Here is a 24705-nt window from a genome sequence, read left to right as displayed (position 1 = left end):
AGCATCCTGCGGCATAGATAAATTTATTATTATTATTATTATATGTCAAAAATATACATAGACTGCTAAATTCATTACTCCTTAGGCTTTGCCGTAGTCAATTAAAAACGTATGTTCCTACAAACTGGTCCAGAACAAAATCATCACACAAATGCGAAAAGCGCTCACAACTACCTACATAGGTATAAACTATGCGCACCAAAACAAAAATATACTCAGCGACAAAAAAGGATGCCGGACGGCTAGATTTTTAGCCGATCAGTATAGTTCTAGCGAAAAATCCAATACGTTATTTGACTATTTTGTATATGTTTTATAAATGAAAACTACACAATGCCTGTTATCGAATAGAAAAAAAAAATTTAAGCTACCTTTACAAATAACAAAGTTATAAAGGTTTGCAATTCAAGATTGGACAGAGAAAGACATACTGGCATGTGACGTCACACGCCAGTACCGCCATACTTGCTGCATAGAGAAAAGCGTTTGAGAAAGAGACAGGAATATAGTTTTTTTTTTAAATCACTGTAAATCCAATTTTCAACCGATTTAAATTTTCTCTTCGCTAAACACTGTCTGTATATCTATATTTTCATAATAATATTAAGATATGGCAATTTCAGGAGTTGTCAAATACCGTATTCTCATACAAATACATTGCAATGCATTGACTCAATTATCAAACTTGTGCAATATAAGTTTCTATAAAAAAGTTCGTAGTTGCGAAGATGATGTGTCTCACATAAAAATCATTTTCACAACTACATTCATTTTGGGGGGACCTGTAGATGATTTATAATACTTACCAGTAGAGGTAGTTGCACCATTGGTCTCTGAAACAATTAAAAACAATGTTATTTTCTTCTTTATTCAAACTATTATTGTGATAAAGTTCTACATTGTCAAACATTAATTGAGGCGTAACTTTTCAGAGATTCATTATCATATGACGCGTTGGTAATGAAATGACCAAAGCTTATTTAGGTTACTCTGATAATAACCCAACTATCTATACCACCACTCCACACTAAACCACCAACTAGTAATTGTGGTGGTGATAGTAGGTTTGTGTGATTTGTGTGTGTTCTTACAGATTGGAGGTGGAGGAACTGCATGAGCACACATATCTCGCAAAAACGTACTTATTATAAGGTCGCGGGTGAGCAAAGTATATGTTTTAATCCACAGTATAAGTGTCAGCCCTAACCCCTGTTGTTATTGAGCGATAAAATGTAATAAACACATAATAAATATACACACTTGTTTTTGTTTGGACGCGTTATCTGTGAAGATAGGCCTCTCTTTGTCAACATGATGATAGCAAATAAGTTTTCTTGATAATGAATTATCTGGACAAACAAAGATTCACTCTGATTAAAGAAAAACAACTATTTCTGCTTCGTGCACTAGCTATTAAGTGCGTTATATAACTTTGCGGTAAGCAAGAAGATGAGCTTAGTCACCTTACGTTACCTTAGTCACCTAGTTATGCGATAGACAAAGAAGCATAAAGTAGGCACGATTCTTATGCCTCATCATCATCTCAGCCACAGGACCCACTGTTGGATATAAGCCTCCCCCATAGACTTCCAGTTGCTTCGGTTGGCAGCGGCTTTGCATCCACCTGGAACCCGCGGCTTTAAACAGGTCATCCGTCCATCTCTTCGGTGGACGTTCTCCACTCTCCACTCGAGAACTTTTCGGCCCCAACGGCCATCTGTTCTGCTATAAGGCCTGCCCATTGCCACTTCAACGAGCTAATTCGCTTGGCTATGTCGGTGACCCTTATTGTTCTTCTACGTATCTCCTCATTTCTGATTCGATCCCGTATCTCGTATCCCGTTTCTTATGCCTAAGCGTCGCTTTTGTAAGGAAGATAAACTTCTGTACTTGTACTATCGGGGGGCGCAGACGTACCCCCGCAAATACCAAAAAATAGAAGGCGGGGCACTACCTTTTATTACTTATCCTGAAGTATTAAGTAATGTTTTAGTTTTACTAATCATACTATGGACGAATCATTTTGATAAGGTCTGAACTATTTGTTTTTGGTTATTTTTCGCGAAGGGAAACATTGTGAGGTAAACTGTGTACCTCTGACAAGCAATTTAATGGTGTATGTAAGGCCGCGGATAGGACACTAGCGTAACGCCGAGCGGATAGCGGAGCGGTGAGCGTGTTTTCTGTTCATTGCGCGGCCTACACGCTCGACGCACAGTAGTTACCTAGCAGAACACGCAATGAGCAGAATACCGTCTGGCTTTCAATCCACGGTCTAGGTCCCAATCCAAAGTGGACCCGTGTGGAAATTACAGCCCAACCTAGAATCTTAAGCGAGGTTTGTGTCCATCAATGGGACACGGAAAATCGCTGAAAAACTATAAAGTCATCGACATAGCTCGAATAATATGCAAGTTGAAGTGGCAATGGGTGCCACATCGTTCAAAAAACAGATGACCGTTGGGGGAGAAAAGTCCTTGAGTGGCGACCACGAACCGGAAGAAGCGTTGGCAGGCCTCCCACCAGGTGGACTGACGACATCGCGAAAGTTGCGGGCTATCGGTTAATGCGTGCATTGAGGTGTTCTAAGGGGGAGGCCTTTGTTTAGCAATGGACGTCTTTCAGCTGATGATGATGATATGGGATATGGGATATGTAAAAGCCGGGGTTGATGGTGCCAAAACCAGGTTAAAACCTTCAAACCGCAGCCTCTCATAGACGGCGGGATATTTATAAAATAAACGTTTGTTGACCGATTGGTTTCGATTGGTGTTTTCAATTGATTTTCTTGTTTATAATATCAATGAAAGCGATACGGATACTGTTTAGGTTATTCTTCTCGGTTGTTCCGAGTTTACCTTTTGCTGGTTTTGTTTTTTTTAAACATTGCTCAAGTCGTACTTGTTTTTTTTTAAGTTTTCATCTGAGTAAAGGCAAGTGTAGGACGTCAACCAACGTGATGGATGGATGACCTGGTTCAAGCAGCGGGGTTCACGGGGTATGCAGGCAGGGGGGGAGGCCTATGTCCAACAGTGAATGTCGAAGGTACTGGTGATATGCAGGAAATTTACGTCTGCACTTCATGTAGGTAAACATCATATAATTATGTTATGATTGCGGCTAGTCGTGTCAGATATTTTTGCACGCTCCATTGTGGCAGATTTACAGTCTCCATGTCCATGTCTTTCAACTCACTTTATATGGCCAGAAAATTAGAAATAAGAGCAGACACACAAAGAAAAGAAAATAATTTATGAACACCTAATTTAAAAAATATTTTTTCTTTACATTTCTCTCTTCGAAGACTTAAATAAAGCTGAAGGGCGATCAAAATATGTTTTGCTCAGAATTCTCGCCAAGTCATCGCGAATTTGCTAGTCATCGGGAGAATTTAAACATCTATTCAATATTACGCTATTATTGAAAAAAAACAGTAAGAAAAATATCAGAGCTTCGTTCTTCTTTTATATTTTAAAGTTGAATGAATCCTACTCTATGCAAGCTTAGTCTTTACACTTAGTCACTTCCGACCGTCTGTAGCTAAGCTTAATCCCTTAAACTAAGCGATAGATTTAAACTCAGACAGACTTATTGTTTAGTAAATAATCAACAATTAAGATAGTTAATGATATATATTGTATTTTATAACTCTTATTGTACATAAAAACACATGAAATTAACAAATAACAACAAAGTACAAAGGCGAACTTATCCCTAGATACTACTACCTACTATTTACTACAACTAAGTAGATACTTATTCCTAGATAGTTAATTATAATTATAGTAAAACTAGCTTTTGCCCGCGGCTTCGCCCGCGTGGGATTCGGTTATCGCGGGCTGTTTCCTCGGGAACTGTGCATTTTTCCGGGATAAAAAGTAGCCTATATAGAGAGTGAAATAGGCCCATAACTATCTTTATGCAAAAAATCACGTCGATCCGTCACTCCATTTCGACGTGAAAGATGGACAAACATACAAACACACAAACACCCACACTTTCGCATTTGAGCTTCTTAAAGTCCGTAACTGAAGTGTTTTTATTTACACAATTTTAACAAAAGAAGGTAAAAAACGGAAGTTATTTGATGTCTCGATCTCTAGTGTTACGTCACTGTCACTCGTCAAGCTTGTAAATATTAAAATTGGAACAGAAAGTATGAAGACTTGTTAACTTCCAGTTAGTTTCTATCAGTGAACTAAGGCGTCTGTCGAAGTTACGGGAAACAACAAAAACACGGTGTATACAAATAGATTTGTTCCAGAGATTGTTGTCCTCTTATACCGTATGGAGTGACATATTAGTTAGATGGATGCGGTAATGCTTTGTGTATGTTTGTTACGCAATACTTCGGTTGTATGTAATTATTATGCTCGTATCAAATTAGCCTATGGTTGTAAGAAATTAAGTAAAGAATGGTGCACTAGTGCTACTACAAGTATAGTAGTAGTGTAGTAGTAAGTATAGTAGTATCAAAACGCGCCTGCTCTTTTCTCAATATGTTATGGGTGTCTATGGGCGGTGGTGATTGCTTTCCACCAGGTAATCCACTCTTCAATATTTTCATATAAAAACCGGCTAAGATCATGTCGAACACGCCCGAAATAGGGTTCCGTAGCCATTACGAAAAAATTAAGTACTTAATATTTTTCTAAGGATTTCGTTTTTTGTAAGGAATATTCCAAGTTTAGGTATATTTTTATACCTTAGGCTGCTATTTACTCTTAAACTACTAATAATTCTCAAGAAAACTTAACCGTTATAGTTTTCCTTGTAATTTTGATATACTTACTACAATTCTGAATTTTTTCAATTTTTTTCTACCCACGCTCGATTTTAATGAAAATTTGCATTTTAAAGTTGAATATTTTGCAAACAAATCACTGAATCGAAAAATCGTTTTAGCAACCCTTCTAATGGTTTTAAAAGACCTATCCAACGATACCCCACACTATAGGGTTGGATGAGAAAAAAAAATCACTCCCACGTCTATGGGAGGTACCATATATTTATTTTTTATTTTTATTGTACCATTTTGTCTGCATAGTTTACAAATAAATCCGTGCAAAATTACAGCTTTTTAGCATTGATAGTCCCTGAGCAAAGCCGCGGACGGACGGACAGACAGACAGACAGACAGACATGGCGAAACTAAAAGGGTTCCGTTTTTGCCATTTTGGCTACGGAACCCTAAAAAGCATTGACATTGCCAATACAGAAGGTTGACTAAGCAATCAAATGGAGCCCCGAAACTTCTAATCAATCCGGATGATGATAAGTAAATTCACGGAACTTTACTCAACTTCACTCAACTTTACGCAACTGTACTTACCGTCACCTCGTCATCAATATCAGCACTGTCATCCTTTTGGAGACACATCCACACTGTCAGTTTGGTGACACTTCACATGTACTCATAAAGGCCTAGAACTGTGTCTTGCGGCACTCCCGATCGCAAACGCGCGCACACTGCGCCCGCGCAGGCCAAATGTTTTGAATACAATCTGTAACAGAAAGAAATAACAATAATAAACTTAGCAGCCTGGACCGTGTGTTTGCATGGAGTTGGGGAGGGTTCCTTATATGGTTGATAAAGTCAAAAGCTTTATGACAAATCTTATTTAGAATAAGTAGACTATAATTTTAATAATTTGTGTAATAAGTAAACACCTCATAAAGATACATGCGAGACCTTGTAAATGTGCAATACACAAAATTTAGATAAGGGATAGTTAAATAATGATTGAATTAATTAATTATTTTAGTTAGCCTTCTCATGTTGCTGTGCCCATACAGGGCGTCACCTGTAAGTTTAGTCTACAGATTCTTACTGACACGCAGTAAATAATTTGACTTTGAATTTTTTATATCTTCGTCTTTACGTAGATGACTTTTAATTTAAGGACATTCTAAAAGGAATGTAACCCTCAAAAGACACCATGAAGAGAGCAAGGTATGTGCAGGATCTCATATATTTTGCTTCGGTGAGCGTCATGTAAAATACAAAAAGCCTCCAATAGAGTTGACAATGCTGTTATCTCAAGAAAGTGCAAAGTTCCCGCAGAATGCAGGCAAAATTGCGGGTAGGTAGTAGCTAGTGAAATATAAATAGACTGAATGACGATTAGAACTACCATAGATTCAATAGATACAAATTTATCTTCTTGTTTGTTTCGATATGTCAAAAGTGTCGTTTAAAGGTTAAGCGTGGTTTATTACGCATTATTCTGAAGGTAGGTAGGTACTATTAAACTAAAAAAAATTATAAAAATAACCTAACTATATACGATTCGCCTAAGTATTGTCCCAGCGGAAGCGTACCTTTAAGGCTTGCTGCAGCATTTCTGCGCTGGATTGTAATGCCAATTTTGAGCGAGAAGTGCGCCAGTCCTATGGTATAGTCTGGTCATGGGTAATGGGTACATTTTGCTAGAACAGTTACAGGTTATTATTTAATTTACATTCGATTAATTCGATTCCCTGTATCTTTTCTAAACGATCGATTTGATTACCAATGTAATCGAAACATACTTGACAGTTATGTCAAGTGTGTTAAAATCTTCATTGTATCATGTTGTTGCATCTTAGTCTGTAAACAACAACATCAGTGTCGTTTTTCTATTCTTGTTTTAAAATATTAAAAACATCGCGTTTACCGAAAAAATATCTAAAATTGCGACTCAAAAAGAAAGTTACAGAACCTTCTGCTATTATTGCATCGGTAAACTCTCCTACACCTACGATGCAACGTAACAAAAACATTTACTATTATTTTTAAATATTGTCATGCAATCTTATCTATGACTAATTCTACGGCAACACTGACTCATGGTGTACGGTACATGCTTCATCATCCGGTCTTTGATTAAACATCCACTTGACATTTTTAACATCATCATCAGGGAGTCAGTCATCATCGCCTTCAACCTTTGGGGTCTATTATTTCTCTATGTTCTTCATCAACCGGTATTTGATTAAACACTCACTTCACATTTTTAACATCATCATCAGAGAGTCAGACGTCATCGCCTTCAACCTTTAGGGTCTATTTCTGTATGTTCATCAACCTTCTATAACATAAACATTCAATGATATTTTTAACATCATCATCAGAGGCCAAGGTAATACATAAACCAAGGTAAGGGTAATGACACACGCACGACTGAACTATGGAACCAGCTTCTTAGTCCCGCATTCCCGGAGCCAGAGGACCCAGAGCCAGATAAATGATCCAATTAAATATGGAATGGACTCGCTGCTGGAGTTTTTCCATCTAGCTATGATTTGGGTACTTACCATCAAAAGGCGACTGTATCGCCTATTGCAAGGCCGGCAACGCACCCGCAGTCCTAATAATGTTGTAGGCAGTGATCACTTACCATCAGGTGACCCGTCTGCTCGTTTTCCAGATGTTCGATAAAAAAAATGCAAGCAAGACCGTAAAGTCAATAAACCTCACGATACTAACGCCATCTACCGATATTTCACCTGTCTTTTAGCCCTCAATTACGCCTCAATTGATAAGGTACAGTCACCTGCTTAATTTTATAGTATAAAGGACTCTAAAATATTTAACACGATTCTATTCGAATCGGAGCGTATCGAATGTCCGATATTATTGATTATAGTAGATTAAGGCAGGCGAGACATTTTATGCAAACAAAATACCAAATTTTAAAAATATCACTTTTAGATATTGGATATTAGCTATTACTTATTATTTATTTTATATTTATTTATTTACTTATATTTTTTATACGATTTTTGCGGACTCTTTGTTGGCTTGTGCTTGTATTTTTATTCAAACATTATCAGCTGAACAAAGGCTTCCCCCTTAGAACGCCACAATGAACGACAACTCGCCACTTGCATCCACCGGTTGCCCGCACGCAATTGTCAGTCCACCTAGTGGGAGGCCTGCCAACGCTTCTTCCGATTCGCGATCACTTCTTGATGACTTTTCTCCCCCAACAGTTATCTGTCCTTCGACCGATGTGGCCCGCCCATTACCACTCAAACTACATATACGGCCATTATTATGGCCTATTGGTCAAACCAGTAGGCCACCACGGCTCTTCGGTGTTTTAATATAAGGTGCTAACAAATTAAATACCAAAATATTTTTACAGCTGGTAGTTCTCGTGTCTAGGAGTAGACGTAAGTGTAAAATATTTAAAAGTGTATGTTACTTTTTGGAGATAATTAGAGAATCAATTTTGCTGCGTAAAAATACCCTGTTCATGAGATAATTAATAGCAAGTGATTAGAACTTCTTTGACTATCTTAAGTAACTGGCCACTTCACTTAGATAAATAAGTGTCAAAGTCACATACAATGCTTACTAATAGTTTTCCCGCCAATCGTTGACGCTTTATGACAAACGACGGGTTCACTTGACAGAAAGTGTTAAATATCTTGACACTCAAATGCACAGGCTGGTTATGTTTATGCGGAATGACAATTTATTTATTTTGTTCAGGAAATTAAAACAAAAATATCATATAAAAGTTTTCTTAATAATTTACATAATTATTTAAAGTTAATTGTTTTGATCCAGAGGCGTCTTTACCTATAGTGCAGGGTGTACGTTGCACCATGGCGCAGCGGTGTTAGGGGCGCCGGCCGCGGCACTTTGTGCCTATTCCATTTTGGCCGCGCGCTTCCTAGATGGCGCTAAAGTTATAATTGCACACGGCTACATGAGCTAAAGACGCCTCTGTTTTGATCTAATTTAACATCTCTTAAAATATTGCTATTATAAAAATGCCGATATGGCCCAGTGGTTTCATGGCCTCTCAAGCAAATCATGGGTTCATCAAACCCGGACTCGAATCTTTGAATTTTTCGAAATTTAGGTAAGTATATGCGAAATTAAATCCAAATTTACCAACCTTCACAAACTTTCGAACCAATTTAATGGTGTGTGTGAAGTTCTCAATTCGCACTAGACCCGAGTGGGAACTACGGTCCAAGCCCTCTCATTCTGAGAGAAAACCTGCGCCTAGCTGTGGGATGATAATTAATCGGTTCACAGCACTTAAATCTTCGTCTGGTTACAGTTTGAGGTTAGTATCAAAAATACACGCTGTATAGATAAATACATGCGTAAAATACATATTAAACGACCAAGAGCCGAGAAAAAACATTCGTATTTTTCATACAAATATCTGCCCCGACTGGGCATCGAACCCATGAAATCGACGCCGTAGTCATAGTCAGTGCCCTTAGTGTAAGTTTTCGGTTACAAAATACGTCTCGATCGCGTTCACGTTAAAATCTCAATTTGTATGGAAACACGAACATCGCAAACGTTCCGCTAGAGGCGCTGTTCGTGTTTCCATATAAATTGAGATTTTAACGCGAACGCGATAGAGACGTATTTTGAAACCGAAAAACTTATACTAAGGGTACAGGTTTTCCACTTAGCTTTCCGGTCATGACGTCATATCGTCATGATGATGATTATTTTTTAAGGTAGTCCTCATCCGAACAATCCAATTTGCTGAGGAGGCCGGATTTAGGGGAGGGCAACTGGGGCTACAGCCCCTGAGCCTCCACAAAAGAAGGGCCCTCAGAAACATCGGTTTTATAGGGTTCCGTAGCCATAATAGCGTCCGTCCGCGGCTTTGCTCAGGGACTATCAATGCTAGAAAGCTGTAATTTTGCACGACTATATATCTTATTTATGCCGACAAAATGTTACAATAAAAAATTAAAAAAAAAAATTTTTTAGAGTACCTTCCATAGACGTAAAGTGGGGGTGCTTTTTTTTCTCATCCAATCTTGTAGTGTGGGGTATCGTTTATAGGTCTTTTAAAGCCATTAGGGCGTTGCGAAGATGATTTTTAGATTCAGTGATAAGTTTGCAAAATATGCTACTTTAAAGTGCAAATTTTCATTAAAATCGAGCGTCCTCTCTTTGAGGGGGGCCTCTCAAAACTAAACCGGTGGGTGGATTTTTTTTTTAAATTCAGAATGGTAGTAAGTATATCAAACTTACAAGGAAAACTATAAAATTTACCTAAACTTGGAATGTTCCGTGCAAAATACGAAATCCTCAGAAAAATATTACTTTTCATAATGGCTACGGAACCCTATTTCAGGCGTGTCCGACACGCTCTTGGCCGGTTTTTTTTTTGTGCAGGTCAAATCTTGCAAGTTAAATTTGACCCACTAGTAGTCGGATTTTCTTGAAATTTGGCATACTTTTTTTTTATGGTATAGGGGCAAACGAGCAGGCGGTTCGCCTGATGGTAAGCGATTACCGTCGCCCATGGACACCTGCAACGCCAGAAGAGTCACAAGTGCGTTGCCGGCCTTTAAGGTACTACTTACTTATGAAAATTGCGTGACAATACAATAATCTGGTAGTGAAATTTTGGTATTCTGGCCAGGGTCGTCTCCGCCGGCATCGACTTGAAATTTGTATGCAAATGTCGTGTGGGTGACAATGCAAGTACAGTTAACAAAAAGTACAGCGAGCAAAAAATCTTTTATTAAAAATGTAATTTTTACCAATAACTTATTTCAAAATTCCGACGAGTAAACACTTAGTAAACAACTATTCATCTATATTTGTTCACTTCATTTAGGCGATCAGTAAATTATTAAAATCTCAAATGGCCCTCATTATGTTTGGAAAATAGTTTTGGGGGGCTCCATTCCTTTGTTGCCCCAAGGCCTCCAGAATTCAAAATCCGGCCCTGATTTAACCCGATAAAATTAATAGAAATGAATCCGACCCAAATGTTTATGAGTGAACAACAATAAAAGCTGTTGATTCGGCAATACTAAAACAAACCGTGTTTGGCAGTCACCCGACGCCTGCGCATCGGGTTCCAAAACATAATGAATCATAACACGATTGGTTAACTATTACCGAATTGCAGTTCGGTAGTTATAGTACTCGGACTAACCAGGGGAGCTATTACGATATTCGAAAATCGACGTTCGTATCGTGCCATCCCTCTCACTCTTGTATTAAATGATATAAGCGCCAGCAGAACGACAAGATACGAAGTTCGAATTTTACACTTCGTTCGTTCGTTTAGACCTGCAAGTGCCTTTAGTGCCTGTTGCACTACATTGCGAGGCCGTAAATGAAAAAAGCCGTGGTGGCCTACTGGTTTGACGTAAGACCTCCCAAGCAGAGGATAGTGGGTTCAAACTCCAACTCGCACCTCTGAGTTTTTCAAAATGAGGAAGTGTGTGGGGAATTCTGCTAACAGAGGGGAGGGGAGTTGAGCCTCCGGATCTCTCACTCACCGTACGAAACAGTAGTAAAACTGGTTTACTAATGTATCGGCGAAAATTATTCAGCAAATTATTAACTCCCAAACTATTTATCCTCTATTTTTATTTAGGCGAAATGTTATTTCCCAACTCAACATTTCGCACTGATATCATTTTCCAACTAATGATTCGATAAATTATTATTATGCAAATTATTACCTGGATATTTTTTAAGATGTCATATTTATGTTTTCGTCAAATATATTGATTGGCATACCTTAATTTAGCAAATTATTCAACGGCTTCCAACCTACTTTTCTAGAGTTATTTATCCTGGCTGCTATAAAAAAAAACCTAACATCGAAGGCTAAGGCGGGAGCTACGCTCCGCTTCGCTCCCGCCTTAGCCTTCTGAACCTAAAGTATCCAAGTCGCTTCTGCTCCAAACCGTCTTGCACGCTCGCTTCGCTCTCTCGCACACATCAAATTAAAGTATAACTTTGCAATATAAAAATTGCCCAAATGTTATTTGCCTTGGCCAATCATTTGCTGGATAATTATTTGCCACATAAAAGTGTGATGAAGTAAAATTTTGCAATGTAAAAATGTTGCGAAATAAGAAAAATGCGAAGTAAAGTTATGCCAAATATTAGTTTGCCAACTGAGACTTCGGCGAAAGGTTGGTTGCTAAGTGGAATTTGGCGAAACATATTTCGCCGAAAAGGCAGTACACCAGTAAAACTGCTATGTGGAAGTGTGGTACTAAATAACCTGGTACCCTCTACTGATTACTAGTGATTACCCTCTCTGGTTTGTATGGAGCCCTCGGTACGCGAGGACGACTCTCACTTGCCCGATTTTATTATATGGGTCATAAATGTGCGCGTCCGCAGTATTGATTGTGAATATCGAAAATTGAAATATCGATAGTTAAATATCGACGGTCAAAATATCGAACCTAACCTAACCTCGATATTTTGACCGTCGACTTTTTAACTTTAGATATATTAATTTTCATACTTTATAAACTTGACAAGTGACATGGACGTGACAAAAAGAGATTAAAAAACTTACTTTACTTTTTTAACCTTTTCCTAAATATGTGTGAATTAAAAGCACAAGTAACGGACTTAAAAAAACTTCACAAATTAAGAACCTTTATATGCTCTGTTTTATTACGCATAATTAATTACCTATGAAATTCTTGATCTTTTAAAAAGTCAGAGTTACGCCACTCTAGTGTCTTGGAAATGTTAACTTCATTTGACCTGTCTATTCCCTTGAAGTTCCTCAAAAAGGTTTAAGTAGTGGTTTTCGTCACTTAATCGAATTTCGAACTTTGCGCGGTTTTATATGCTTATCTGTAGTTTTGGTCTAGTAACGCCATCTCTTGAAAAGAATACGAAAGTCTCCGACACACCCCTACCGAGCTCGCTCATCCATCAAAGATAAGTGAAGTAGTTAAATACACTGATATAGAAAGCTGTAACATAAAATCAGTTTTGTTAACTTGTTTTTTATTGAATAAAACATGCTTTATTTTGATCTAATCAATTGTAGGTATGTTTCACTATCGCTGTACGCAGAATTCCTTATCTCGCCAGTTTTTTATTTACACTTCATCACATAAACATCTTTCTTTCGCTTATCAACTCGCCTGATGTGATTCAGTGTTAATTATTCGTTCAAACAGTTTAAATACACAAAGTTGATAACAGCGCCATCTTTGATGTCATTTGCAAACTTTTGAGCCGGTGGAAAGCCTTGCTGATTAGTTGGACTTAGCAACGCCATCTATGAAAGTTAACCTGTACCTTTTTTTTGTTGAGACGCTTCATGCCTGTTGCATACAGGCAATTGTTTACACAACACAAAAGACCCTTGTTTGTTTTTCGCTAGTCGTTCGTTTCCTGGTTTGTTTTGTGTGTGGTGTGCGTGTGTGTTTGTGTGCGTGTTTTCACAGCCGGCTCCGAGGACGGTATACAAAAATGTTGTTGTTTGCTCGACCGAGTCGGTAATAAATTCTCTTTTCTGTAGGCAAGGCACTGACACTGCCTGGTTTTGTAAGATGAAGAATTAAGAGCAAATACGCGGAGGATTCTAATTTCGAATTGAAATACCTACCGTTACGTAATTTGACGAGTTATGTGATTTGACCTTCGCAATAATGATTGCTTGCTTACCTACTTAATTTTTCCCTTTCCTGAATCAAACTTTTTCTTTGGAACTCGTGACTCGTGTTTGCATAAAATCGTATGTCGCACAGGGTTCACTATTCTATTAGTTACTACATATGTTGCAGAAAATCGAATGTCGTAGTTTCGTTTCACATAACAACCTTGAGCAGAATCATCATATCACCGAATTACTTTTTGCATTATTTTTTCGCATTTCTCATAATTTTGGAAAGCAGAATATTAACATGACATAATATCGATGAGAATTATATTATTATTTATATGTCCGAATAGTTAATACGCAGAAATATAAATCTCATCATAATATTTAGTTTGCATATGGATAAAAAGCAGGATAAAAATGTACTAAACATTACTTGCAATTAAATTACGGTTGTTAACTATTTAGCCTAACCCTTATTAGGAGCAGCAAAATTCTGGCACTTGGTCGGCCGCTGACGCGGCACGCTCGCTTCGCTCGCTCGGCTCGCGCGCTGTCGTGGCCGCAGTTCACGCCTAACCCAACCTACTTATGTAGCTGCTGTTCTGTTTTGGCGCTAAAATTGAAAATTGCTATTGCTTGAAGTTTCGTGAAAATACAATTGTATTTTCCAAACTAGTATTTCGCTATGCCATTATGCCATATAAAAATCGGCGATACTATTTTTCTGCTATATGTATGTATGTATGTAAACTCTTTATTGCACATAAAAATAAAAATACAAATACACAGAGAGGAGAACAAAGGCGAGCTTATCCCTAAAAAGGGATCTCTTCCAGCTAACCTAGTTAGGAAAAAACATTTGGTTATATAAAGGATAAGCAGACAGTGAAAATTACGTGCGGTAAAGAGACAAAACAGAAATACTCAAAAGAGATAAAATAAATACAACATTATTTACATTAAAACTAACATAAAACAAAAGAAATATAACAAACAATTACAAAATCGAAACAGTCTCATCTCAGGTGTCAGTGTCCAGCCATAATTTCTTTAAACTCTCCCTGAACGAGACTATATAATATTCTGCAGAAGTATATTCGGCGATAACAGTGTTCTGCCATTTAATATTCTGAAAAATGACTATTATTCGAACTGACAATTATGCAAAGTAATGATTATGCAAAAATATCATTCGGCTAAAAAAACATATGTGATACCGGTTATGCGAAGTGTATTTCGGAAAATCGATATTATGCACGATAAAGGGAACCCGTCGCACAGACGCTCTGTCTTTTGTATGGCCCTACGGCTCTACAGTTACAAGTTAAAAACTAAAAATGAAAATTTAACAACACTGACCTGATCACGGTCAGTTTTTTGTTATAGAATAAAAAAACTAAGAAAAGCTGAAATATCCCCGAAATCCCGTTTATAGAGTTCTTATCATCATCGAAATGCAAATGACTTGGTATCTTTTTGCTATCAGATACCTTTATAAATTGGCCATCGGTGTAGATAAGGGCTTTGTATATGTAGATTATGTAGGTATGTTTTTGTTCTCTACCCAACACGGAAATTAAAACGGGGTTAGGTTAACAACACAATGCTACTGGCCTTATACCTTATAATCTTGCCGTCCCGCTGCGACGCTACTATTATTTAATATGAGTGAGAGGGACGGTACGATACGAACATTGATTTTCGAATTTCGTAGTAGCCCCCCGATGCTTGACGTCGATTTCCTGCAACCATTGTCCAATTCACCATCGGCCGATCGCTGCAGGTGGTAGGACCTTGTGCAAGGTCCTCCCGGATTGCTACCACCATCTTGCTCGCTAATCCTGCCGTGAAGCAGCAGTGCTTGCACTGTTGTGTTTCGGCGTGGAGAGTAAGACAGCCGGTGAAATTACTGGCATGTGAGGTATCCCATCTTAGGCCTCTAGGTTGGCAACGCGTCTGCAATACCCCTGGTGTTGCAGATGTTTATGGGCGGTGGTGATCTCTTACCATCAGGAGACCCACTTGCTCGTTTGCCATCGAGACGTATAAAAAAAAAGCCTAGCAGTTAGTCCACTGCTGGATATAGTCCTCCCCCAATAAGTGCCATGTCCTCGGCTCGACGCATCCAGCTTCTACCAGCAGCCTTCCGCAGATAAGCGTCCAAGATACACTACGTTCGCCGAGCGTTTTCGCTGTCCGATCTATTTTTCGATTTCGGTTAGTTCCGGCGTTATTTCAGTTTCGGGCTAATTAAAACGCCGAAATTATTGGACTCGTGCGGCGTGAAGCAATGACTTCACTTCAGGCTTCCGCCGCCTAACTTTGCCTAAAAGTTCATTGCCACGACTAGTACCACAAAAACTATGAAGGTATAATTCCAAAAAAAAGGGCGACAAAAAAGCGCCGCCAAAAAAGACGACTAAAAAGTAAAAAATAATTATGCACTACCTAGCTGTTGCCCGCGACTTCATCTGCGAAGAATTCGTTTATCCCTAACCCGCTGGGACTATGCTGATTTCCCGCAAAATTAGCCTAAAGTATTCAGAACTCTTACAAAAAACTATAAAAAGCCATTTTAAAACCATAACATAACCACACCACACATCAAACATAAGTAGAAGCACCTGGGCGACCGAGCTTTGCTGGGGCTAAAACTCGTTAATAAGCGTTTTTAGCTAGCGGCCAATCTAGATTGATTTGTCATCCCCGAAAACCCCTACATACCAAATTTCATCGAAATCGTTGCAGCCGTTTCCGATATATACTCGTAGGTATATACATCGATATATTTGGATTTGTTGTGTATGTGTATTGTATAAATGGTTATGTATTCTTGACATTGCTGTAATGTAATGTAAATTCACCACTTGCTAAAATTTGTTCCTTACTTCTCCATCCATTCCATTGTAAAGGTTGCCTGGAAGAGATCGCATTGAAGCGATAAGGCCGCCTATTGCTTACCTCAAAAAGTCTCTGTGTTCCTGTTTTCTGTACTGCTTGCTATGTGTTGGTGTGCAATAAAGAGTTATTGTATTGTAAAAACAAGAATTGCTCGTTTAAAGGTATTAGGTTACTGGTGCATCCGGCTCTTTAAGAAAAAAAGTAGGCTGCTTGTTTTTTGACGATCCCAGAGACCGCACTAATCGGAAAATTATGAAAAGAAAAAACTTGCTACCTATCAGATTTTCTCCTGCTCTATTTATGGGCGTTTTTGATTATGTTTATTTGTTTACTTGTTTTATTTATCTTGCGCAGTTACAATTTTCGTATCAATGCGGAAACTTTATCGATCCGTGTTGATATTATTGATGTAACCCGGTTGCTTGATAACATTATCAATATCATCATAATAAGAACAGTCTGCGTTTATGTTGCAAAAGTGAAGTTTAACAGGAGCATAGAACATCATAAAAAAATGAAATGAATACCATTAACGTTCGTTTTTTTCCTTTTAAGGTACGGAACCCTAAAAAACAGACACTTTTTGTGTTCAGTCGCTTCCATGTCGCATTGTTTGTAACGCCTGATGGACACGACATATAAATTGTTTACACAAAGCAGCATTATACTCATTTTATCAGCTAAAAGAAACATAAATTAAGACATTTTCGCACGACGTCGGTTGTTGTTGCAACGCGCAAACAAATAGAGTAAAATGTAATAGGGACGTTTGTTTTACCGACTAATGCAAAGCCAGTCAATTTGTCGGCGACTAAACCATCTAAATCTTCTATCTAAATCTGTCAAACAGAGGTGGAAGGACGAGTGGAATGCACAAACTACTGGAACTGCCCTGCAAACTATAGACCCCACGGTTAAACCAGATGGTTTCAGTCTACCACGCAAGCTCTGGTGCCGCTTACAGACTGAGAACAGGACACGGACGCTGTCACTACTTTCGGTACAAGTGGGGTTGGCGGGACTCGGCCCTCTGCGAATGCGGCGAGGAGGCTCAAACTATGGAGCACATTGTACAGCGCTGCCCTCTACACTCATACTCGGGCTCCCCTGGAGATCTGTACAATCTGACACCTGTCACAATGTCGTGGCTTGGGACCCTGAGTGTGGATTTATAGCTAGTTTGTAATTTGCTTTCTTTAGTGTAATTGTTTAATGTTTTACGCCATACGATTAAATAAATCTAAATCTGTAGGTATGTAGGTAGTAAAGCGATGGACGAGCCTTAAGTTAACTAAATGTAAACTCCTTTTTGTACAAGAAACACATAACTATGACAGTTTACATTGAGAAGCCGATATACAAAGTCGAACTTATCTCATAAAGGGACCTCTACCAGTTGACCTTAAAAAAAAAAAAAAAAAAGATTCTGATGTGTGTTTATGGTTTGTGTGTCTGTCTGTGGCACCGTAGCTCTTAAACGGGTGGCCCGATTTGAATGTGGTTTGTTTTATTTGAAATCAGGTTTTCTAGCCATGTCCTTACATATGTTTCATCAAAATCGGTTAAGCCGTTTTTAAAATATTGAACTTTGAATTGACAAAGTCGGGGGTTATCCAACTTTTTTGTGTACTTTCCTTCGCACTTAAATATTTTTACTACTTCGTCCATAAACCTGTAAAATAATGATTGGTCGGCGACTAAACTAAGCTTAGTCGGCGGTTTAAATGACAGCACTGACGTTAAGAAACTCGCTCGTTTTCCCATCGCTCATTGTTACCATTTCCTTGCAACAAACAACGTTATGTAACCAATTCTCATGTGTTTACTTGCATTGGGTATGTATTTAATTAAAACTAAACGAACTTGTGTTGAATTACTTGGTTATATTTTTCGCAATTTATAGCTCTACATTCTGAGCTTTAATCTAAACGTCTCAGTATTATAAGAATTTAGATAATGTAACTCATTTTTTTTTCTATATATTTCTAATTTACTTTGTTTTGTTAGCTTTAATAGTTAAATGAAATCTTATCCTACTAATATTATAAAATGTAAAGTTTGTGAAGATGTTTGGATATTTGATACTCAATCACGTCTAACCGCCTAACCGATTTCGATGAAATTCGTTATACAGATTTTTTGAGTCCCGAAGAAGGACATAGGATAGTTTCTATCCCGGAGAATTGCATAGTTCCCGCGGGATAGCGATAAACGAATACGCGGGCCACAGCTAGTTTAATTTTTGTTTTGCGATGCATTCTTAAAAGCGCTGGTCTGGTACACGTAGCATGAGTAGCATAAAAAGTGACATAAAAGAGTCCTTTGCGACCTATTTAAACAATAAACATTTTCTCAAACATGACATGAAATATTGACTTTGTGTTAGAAATAATAGGCGGAGAAGTATCGCGCTGCAGGCGCTGCGGCTCAGCTGCGTGCGCGCGGTCGCTCTAGCGGCCTGCAAAGAGATTTCATACAACCTTGCAGGCCGCTGGCCGGCAATGCGACCGTCTTTTGTTTCAACGCGCGCTCTGCGACACGCACGCGGCCCACGCCCAGCACCACCACAGCACGCACAGCAGCACCGCCAGCAGCCAGCGCGACACGCGCGCACGACACAACACCGCGACCAGACTAGCGCCCCGCCAGCTTCATTTCTTGATTTTTTTTAATGTAATGTTTGAGAAAAGCACTATACAATTCTATATCTAAGTCTATATCTGCTTGGCCGGCAACCCCCTACTTCCCGGCCTCTACAGTAATATACTATTTTTTTATGATTTTGTCTGTCTTTGCTTCCCGATACAATTTAGCTGAACCACATTTTCGGCCTCATCTGTACACACACTCAGCAGCAGTATTAGATGACCAGTTCTGTTGCTCAAAAAGACCTAATTAAACACTCTTAATACTTTAACAGTAGAGTTGTCTGTACATCATTTTGGGCACCGCGCTCATCCGCTTCTGCTGTTGACTGTACCCTGAAGTACCATCAGGTAAGAAAGAGGTCAATCACAGTCAAGTAACAAGATAAAGAAAGAGAAAAGATATCGCTCTTTTCTCTATCTCTTTTTCAGATCGGTTAATATATCTGAACTAGTTTACAAAAACCACACTGCATGTTTTGTTATAATATGTAATTTATTAGCTAATTAGTAAAAATCCACACTGTTGAATTGGGACACATAACCCTGTAATGACAGTTGTGTGTATGTAATAAATAAATATAGTTATTTGTGCCACATGGGAGCAAAATGGTGTATTTATGGCGAGGGCGTACATTGAATCCAGAATGTAGCGAAGGATTCTACAATAGAATCTTGAGCGTATCAAGTGTTAACGCCCAAGATGAAAATAATGTTGCTCCCGAGTGGCTCATACAACTTTTCACACCGAGCATGAAGAAAAAAAAAAAAAATAATTATAAATATTATTAAAGAACAACCAGCATAGAAAATGGTGTGGCTATACAATTATCAACTTCAAAAAATGGCATTTGCAATAAAACACTTAGAAAAGCCTTGAACAGAAAAGTTGCACTTTGCTTCCTCTCGTCAGGGAGGAAAAGTTACTTTTCTGAAAGAGAGGTGTGAAAAAAATATTTCCGTAGTTACTTACAAATAATTAAATTACCAATACGTAGCGGCTTTTTCATTTTGAATCCGTGGGTTCACAGTGGATGCAAGCCGCTTCCAACCGAAGCGAACTGGAGGTCTATGGGGAGGCTATGTCCAACAGTGGACGTCCTACGGCTGAGATGATGATGATGAGTGGCATTTTATTACAACCACAGTTACTTAACCCATCTAGCGTTATCAATTTATAGAAATGTTTTGTTTCAGCATATACACATGCTATCTTTATCACGTTACGTAAGTACCTAAACAAGATTGTTTTTTTGTAAACACTAGTTTCTGACGTAGGTTCAATTTATAACAACGTTTAGCTGGAAGGGTAGACAGTTTATAATGTATTGGATAGAAATCTGTTAGTTCTTTAGTTAAACTGGCTAAAACGGTTAACTAGAAGAGATCCCTTTACGGAATAAGTTCGCCTTTGTACATCTTCTATTATCCTCATCATCATCATCCCAGCCTATATACGTCCCACTGCTGGGCACAGGCCTCCTCTCAGAACAAGAGGGCTTGGGCCGTAGTTCCCACGCGGGCCCAGTGCGGATTGGGAACTTCACACGCACCATTGAATTGCTTCGCAGGTTTGTGCAGGTTTCCTCACGATGTTTTCCTTCACCGCAAAGCTCGTGTACATTTCAAATGTAATTCCGCACATGAATTTCGAAAAACTCAGAGGTGCGAGCCGGGGTTTGAACCCACGACCCTCAGCTTGAGAGGCGATAGGTCAAACCACTAGGCCACCACGGCTGCTGCTGTCTATTATCCTGTTTTCTGTTAATTTTATGTGAACATAATGTAGAATAAAGAGTTTTACAACATAACGGTACCTTTTTTTTTACAAGCTTTATTTAGTTTCACCTGACCTGTAATCAAATCTTGCAAGTTAAATTCGACCAACTTCCAGTAGTTGGATTGACTTGAAAATTGGTATACTTATGTAAATTGCGTGACAATATAATAATCTGGTACTCACATCCTGATAGTCCAGCCAGGAACGTCTCCGCAGGACGGAACTCTTCAACGGTTAATGGCATCGACTTGAAATTTGGTATGCAAATGTAGTTGGGTGGCAATGCAAGTAGTCAACAAAAGTACAGTCGGCAGAAAAAGCTTGTATTATTCCATTTACCTTTATTTGCTCGAATTTTATTTGTCCTAATTTCAATTGCCATACCAACGTTTGCCTTAAAATATATAGAACCAGCAGGTTTTCAGGTTTTTTTTAATTTCATCATATAGAATGCAGTAGGTTAGGTTAGGTTAGTTTCAACTCTGAAGAAATTACTACTTCAGAAATAAATTACTTTATGGCAAATGAACATTCTAGAAAACGATACATTCGGGCATATGAAATTCCGGCAAACGATAGATAACCGTATTATTCGCCATTTCTATCTGTCTACGGTTTAACGATTACTTAGTAGTCATCATCATCAGCATCCGTCGAAGGGAAGACGTCCACTGTTGAACAAAGGTCTTCCCTTAGAACGCCACAACAAACGACATCTAGTGGGAGACTTGCAAACGCTAAGACTTCCAGTTTGTGGACGTTATTTGTAAGACCAGCGCTGGCTCCACCAAAGGAGTCCGCATTTTATGCTGAGGCGGGACCATTTCGGGCACAAGAAAATAAGTATTTTTTTGATTATTTTTATTTATTCTTTGCATTTTGTATTCTCATTTTATTTTATACTAGCTTAAGCCCGCGACTTCGTCTGCGCGGATCTAGTTTATCGCGCGGTGGCGCCCTCTACCGGAATAAAAGGTATCCTATGTTGATCCTTGGGGTTCAAAATATGTATATACCAAATTTCATCAAAATCGGTTCAGTGGTTTCGACGTGAAAGCGTAACAGACAGACAGACAGACAGACAGAGTTACTTTCGCATTTATAATATTAGTAGGGATCACTTTATTATTATTATGTTTTTGTTCTGTAACTATTATTTATAGTTATGTGTGTGACCCGAATAAATATTTTCATTTTCAGTTTCATTTTATTCTTATATTTTTCTCCCCCAACGTTTATCTGTTCTTCGAGCGGTGTGGCCCGCCCATTGCCAACTTCAACTTCATTGGCAACTTCAACTTGCTTATTTTTACAGCTATGTCGGTGACGCCAGTTCTTTGACGAATTCCTGTATTTCAGATTCTACGTAAAACATTATTAACGTGAAAGTTTCTGATGACTGAGTACTCCTCTACGCTTAAACGGCTGAACAGATTTGGATTAAATTTGGCGCACACATCTCGATTAGGTAACATTTTTTTTTCAATAACCTCCACAAGTCGTCTAGAGATTGTTTGATATATATGTAAACTCTTTATTGTACTTTCTTAGGATGTAACTCATTATTCAATATTTTTTTCTCAAACATGACATGAAATAGGTATTGACGTTGTGTTACAAATAATAGGCTGAGAAGTATCGCGCTGCAGGCGCTGGGGCTCGCCTGCCTGCGCGCGGTCTGCAACGAGATTTCATACAACTTTGCAGGCCGCTAGCCGGCAATACGACCGTCTTTTCTTTCATTCAACGCGCGCTCTACGATACGGCGCACGCCCACACCCAGCACCGCCGCCCTTGTCCGCCGCCAGCAGCTAGCGCAACACGCGCGCACGCAACAGGGCGACCAGTGCCCTCAGTGTAAGTTTTCGGTTACAAAATACGTCTCGATCGCGTTCGCGTTAAAATCTCAATTTGTATGGAAACACGAACAGCGCCTCTAGCGGAACGTTTGCGATGTTCATGTTTCCATACAAATTGAGATTTTACGCGAACGCGATCGAGACGTATTTTGTAACCGAAAACTTACACTAGGGGTACAGACTAGCGTCCCGCCAGCTTGATTTCTTGTTTTTTTATTTTATTTCATGTCATGTTTGAGAAAAGCACTATACAAGCCTCGGCCGGAACGTGGGTTGCCGGCCTCTACAGTAATGTACTATTATTATATACTTTCACAATTAGTAATACTTACTTATGGGATAATTTTAATGAATGAATTCATTAATGAATGATCACAGAGACATATGGTAGCTTAGGATCTTACATGCATGCAGTTCTCGCCTAACCTAACCTAGTACTTTACCTACTGGTCGCAGTTTTAATCTTAGTAAAAACGTTATTCGGCCAAGTACTGATTAGTTAAACTAAAAATCGACAAAGTGAGTTTTAAATAAAACAATATTCGACAAACAAGAGTTATGAAAACGTTCATTTAGGAAAAATGATAATTCGACAAAATAATAATTATGAATAATGAAATTATACAAATTGACTTTAGACAAAAAGTAAAAGTTGTTAGACAAACTGAAATAAGGCAAAAAAAAATAGGCAAGTCAAAGGAATACCATAATAATTAGGTGTTTCCCATAATAGGTATGTTTAGCCAAGGCAGGCATGTGAAAAGTAATTTCAGCGATTTAATCGCTCAGTGGTCAAAATAGATATAGGTACACATAAATGACGGAATATTAGATATTTCTCGCAGAATAGCAATAAACGAATTCTTTTCGGATGAAGTAGTGAGCAACAGCTAAGTATTGAAAATCTGCCGCATATTAGTTGGTACGTAACCCTAACATACACGTGGCCGGTTTAGCTGTTTTACAATCATCCCGGTCTATAAACGTCCCACAGCTGGGCAGTGGGCACATGTCACAGGTCTCCTCTCAGAATAAGAGGGCTTGGGTCGTAGTTCCCACGCGGCCCCAGTGCGGATTGGGAACTTCACACACTTCGCTCGCACCTCTGAGTTTTTCGAAATTCATGTGCAAAATTGCATTTGAAGTTACCACGAGCTTTACGGTGAAGGAAAGCAACGAGGAAACCTGCACAACGGTTTTACCAAGCTTATTGCAAATTTTTTGTAAATTTTGATGTATTTAGGCGATCAGATAATATGCGTTGGCTAATGTTAGGAAGGCAAAGGAGGTCGGAAGCATAGCTGATAGCTGCTATTTAGATTTCGAGGTCGCGGCGTTATTTGGGTTGTTTTGTTTTATCACTAGGAAGGCGCAATTTCGTACTGTAACCGCGTAAATGCGCGTTCCGCAGATTCGACAGTTGGATAAATAATAATGAAAAATATTAGAAAAAAATCTAAATTCGTTCATCATCGTCATCATCCCGTCCTATATACGTCTCACTGCTGGGCACAGGCCTCCTCTCAGAGCTCGAAAATAAAACGGTTTCTCATGATTAGAAGTCAGGTACGGTCTGACTAGTTTCGAGCGTTTCGGAAGATCTTTTTCATAGGTGAATGCTATCACGACGGTGGCGCCTCTTTGTAAAACCTACTACTATGAAGGAGATCTTAACAGAGCGGTGTACAGTCGAATGCAAAAATAGGGATTTATTTAACCCCTCAAAAATATGTACTTACTGAAGTAAAAAGTGTGTCTGAAGACTTGCACTGCGACGTAATAAGGCCGTGGTAACATATTTTTAAATAGAAATAGAAAATAAATACTTATTTGCTCTTCGCACGTATATAAAACATAATAAAAATACATTAAAAATAAAACAATATGCGAAATCGCGAAGCGGTCCCAGCTTAGCATAGTGTTGGCCGTGTAGGCCAACGCTGGTCTTCCGCTGTGCCTGCTTGGCGACTTCACGGAAGGCGACAAAATTACCTAGGAAATAAAACAACAAACAAAAATTTATTTTTTATTTTTGAGTGGTTCGAATAGATAAGTAGGTACATATATCTTGGTTATTCCGCGGATATTAGGGTAAAAACTTACATGAACATTCTGCGTAATCTCCTCCTCTCTGCTCTTTGTTTTTCTCTGTGCTCTTTAATTTTACT

General features: G+C 38.7%; 1 protein-coding gene across 1 annotated transcript in view; it reads right to left on the bottom strand.

Annotated features, from left to right (window-relative positions):
• Positions 1 to 24705, bottom strand: part of LOC141438595 (uncharacterized) — a 120558-nt gene that overhangs the window by 58705 nt on the left and 37148 nt on the right. Inside the window, exons 2-3 of the mRNA XM_074102461.1 lie at positions 5333 to 5504; positions 807 to 833 (exon numbers count right to left, since the gene is read on the bottom strand). Of these exons, the coding sequence (XP_073958562.1) occupies positions 807 to 833; positions 5333 to 5380 (75 nt within the window). The 5' untranslated portion in view covers positions 5381 to 5504. The remainder of the gene's footprint in view (positions 1 to 806; positions 834 to 5332; positions 5505 to 24705) is intronic.

Source organism: Choristoneura fumiferana, chromosome 19 (genome assembly GCF_025370935.1).
Source record: "Choristoneura fumiferana chromosome 19, NRCan_CFum_1, whole genome shotgun sequence".
Taxonomy (NCBI): Eukaryota; Metazoa; Arthropoda; class Insecta; order Lepidoptera; family Tortricidae; genus Choristoneura; species Choristoneura fumiferana.
Note: the sequence above shows the minus strand (reverse complement) of the source record. Positions and strands in the feature narration are given on the sequence as shown.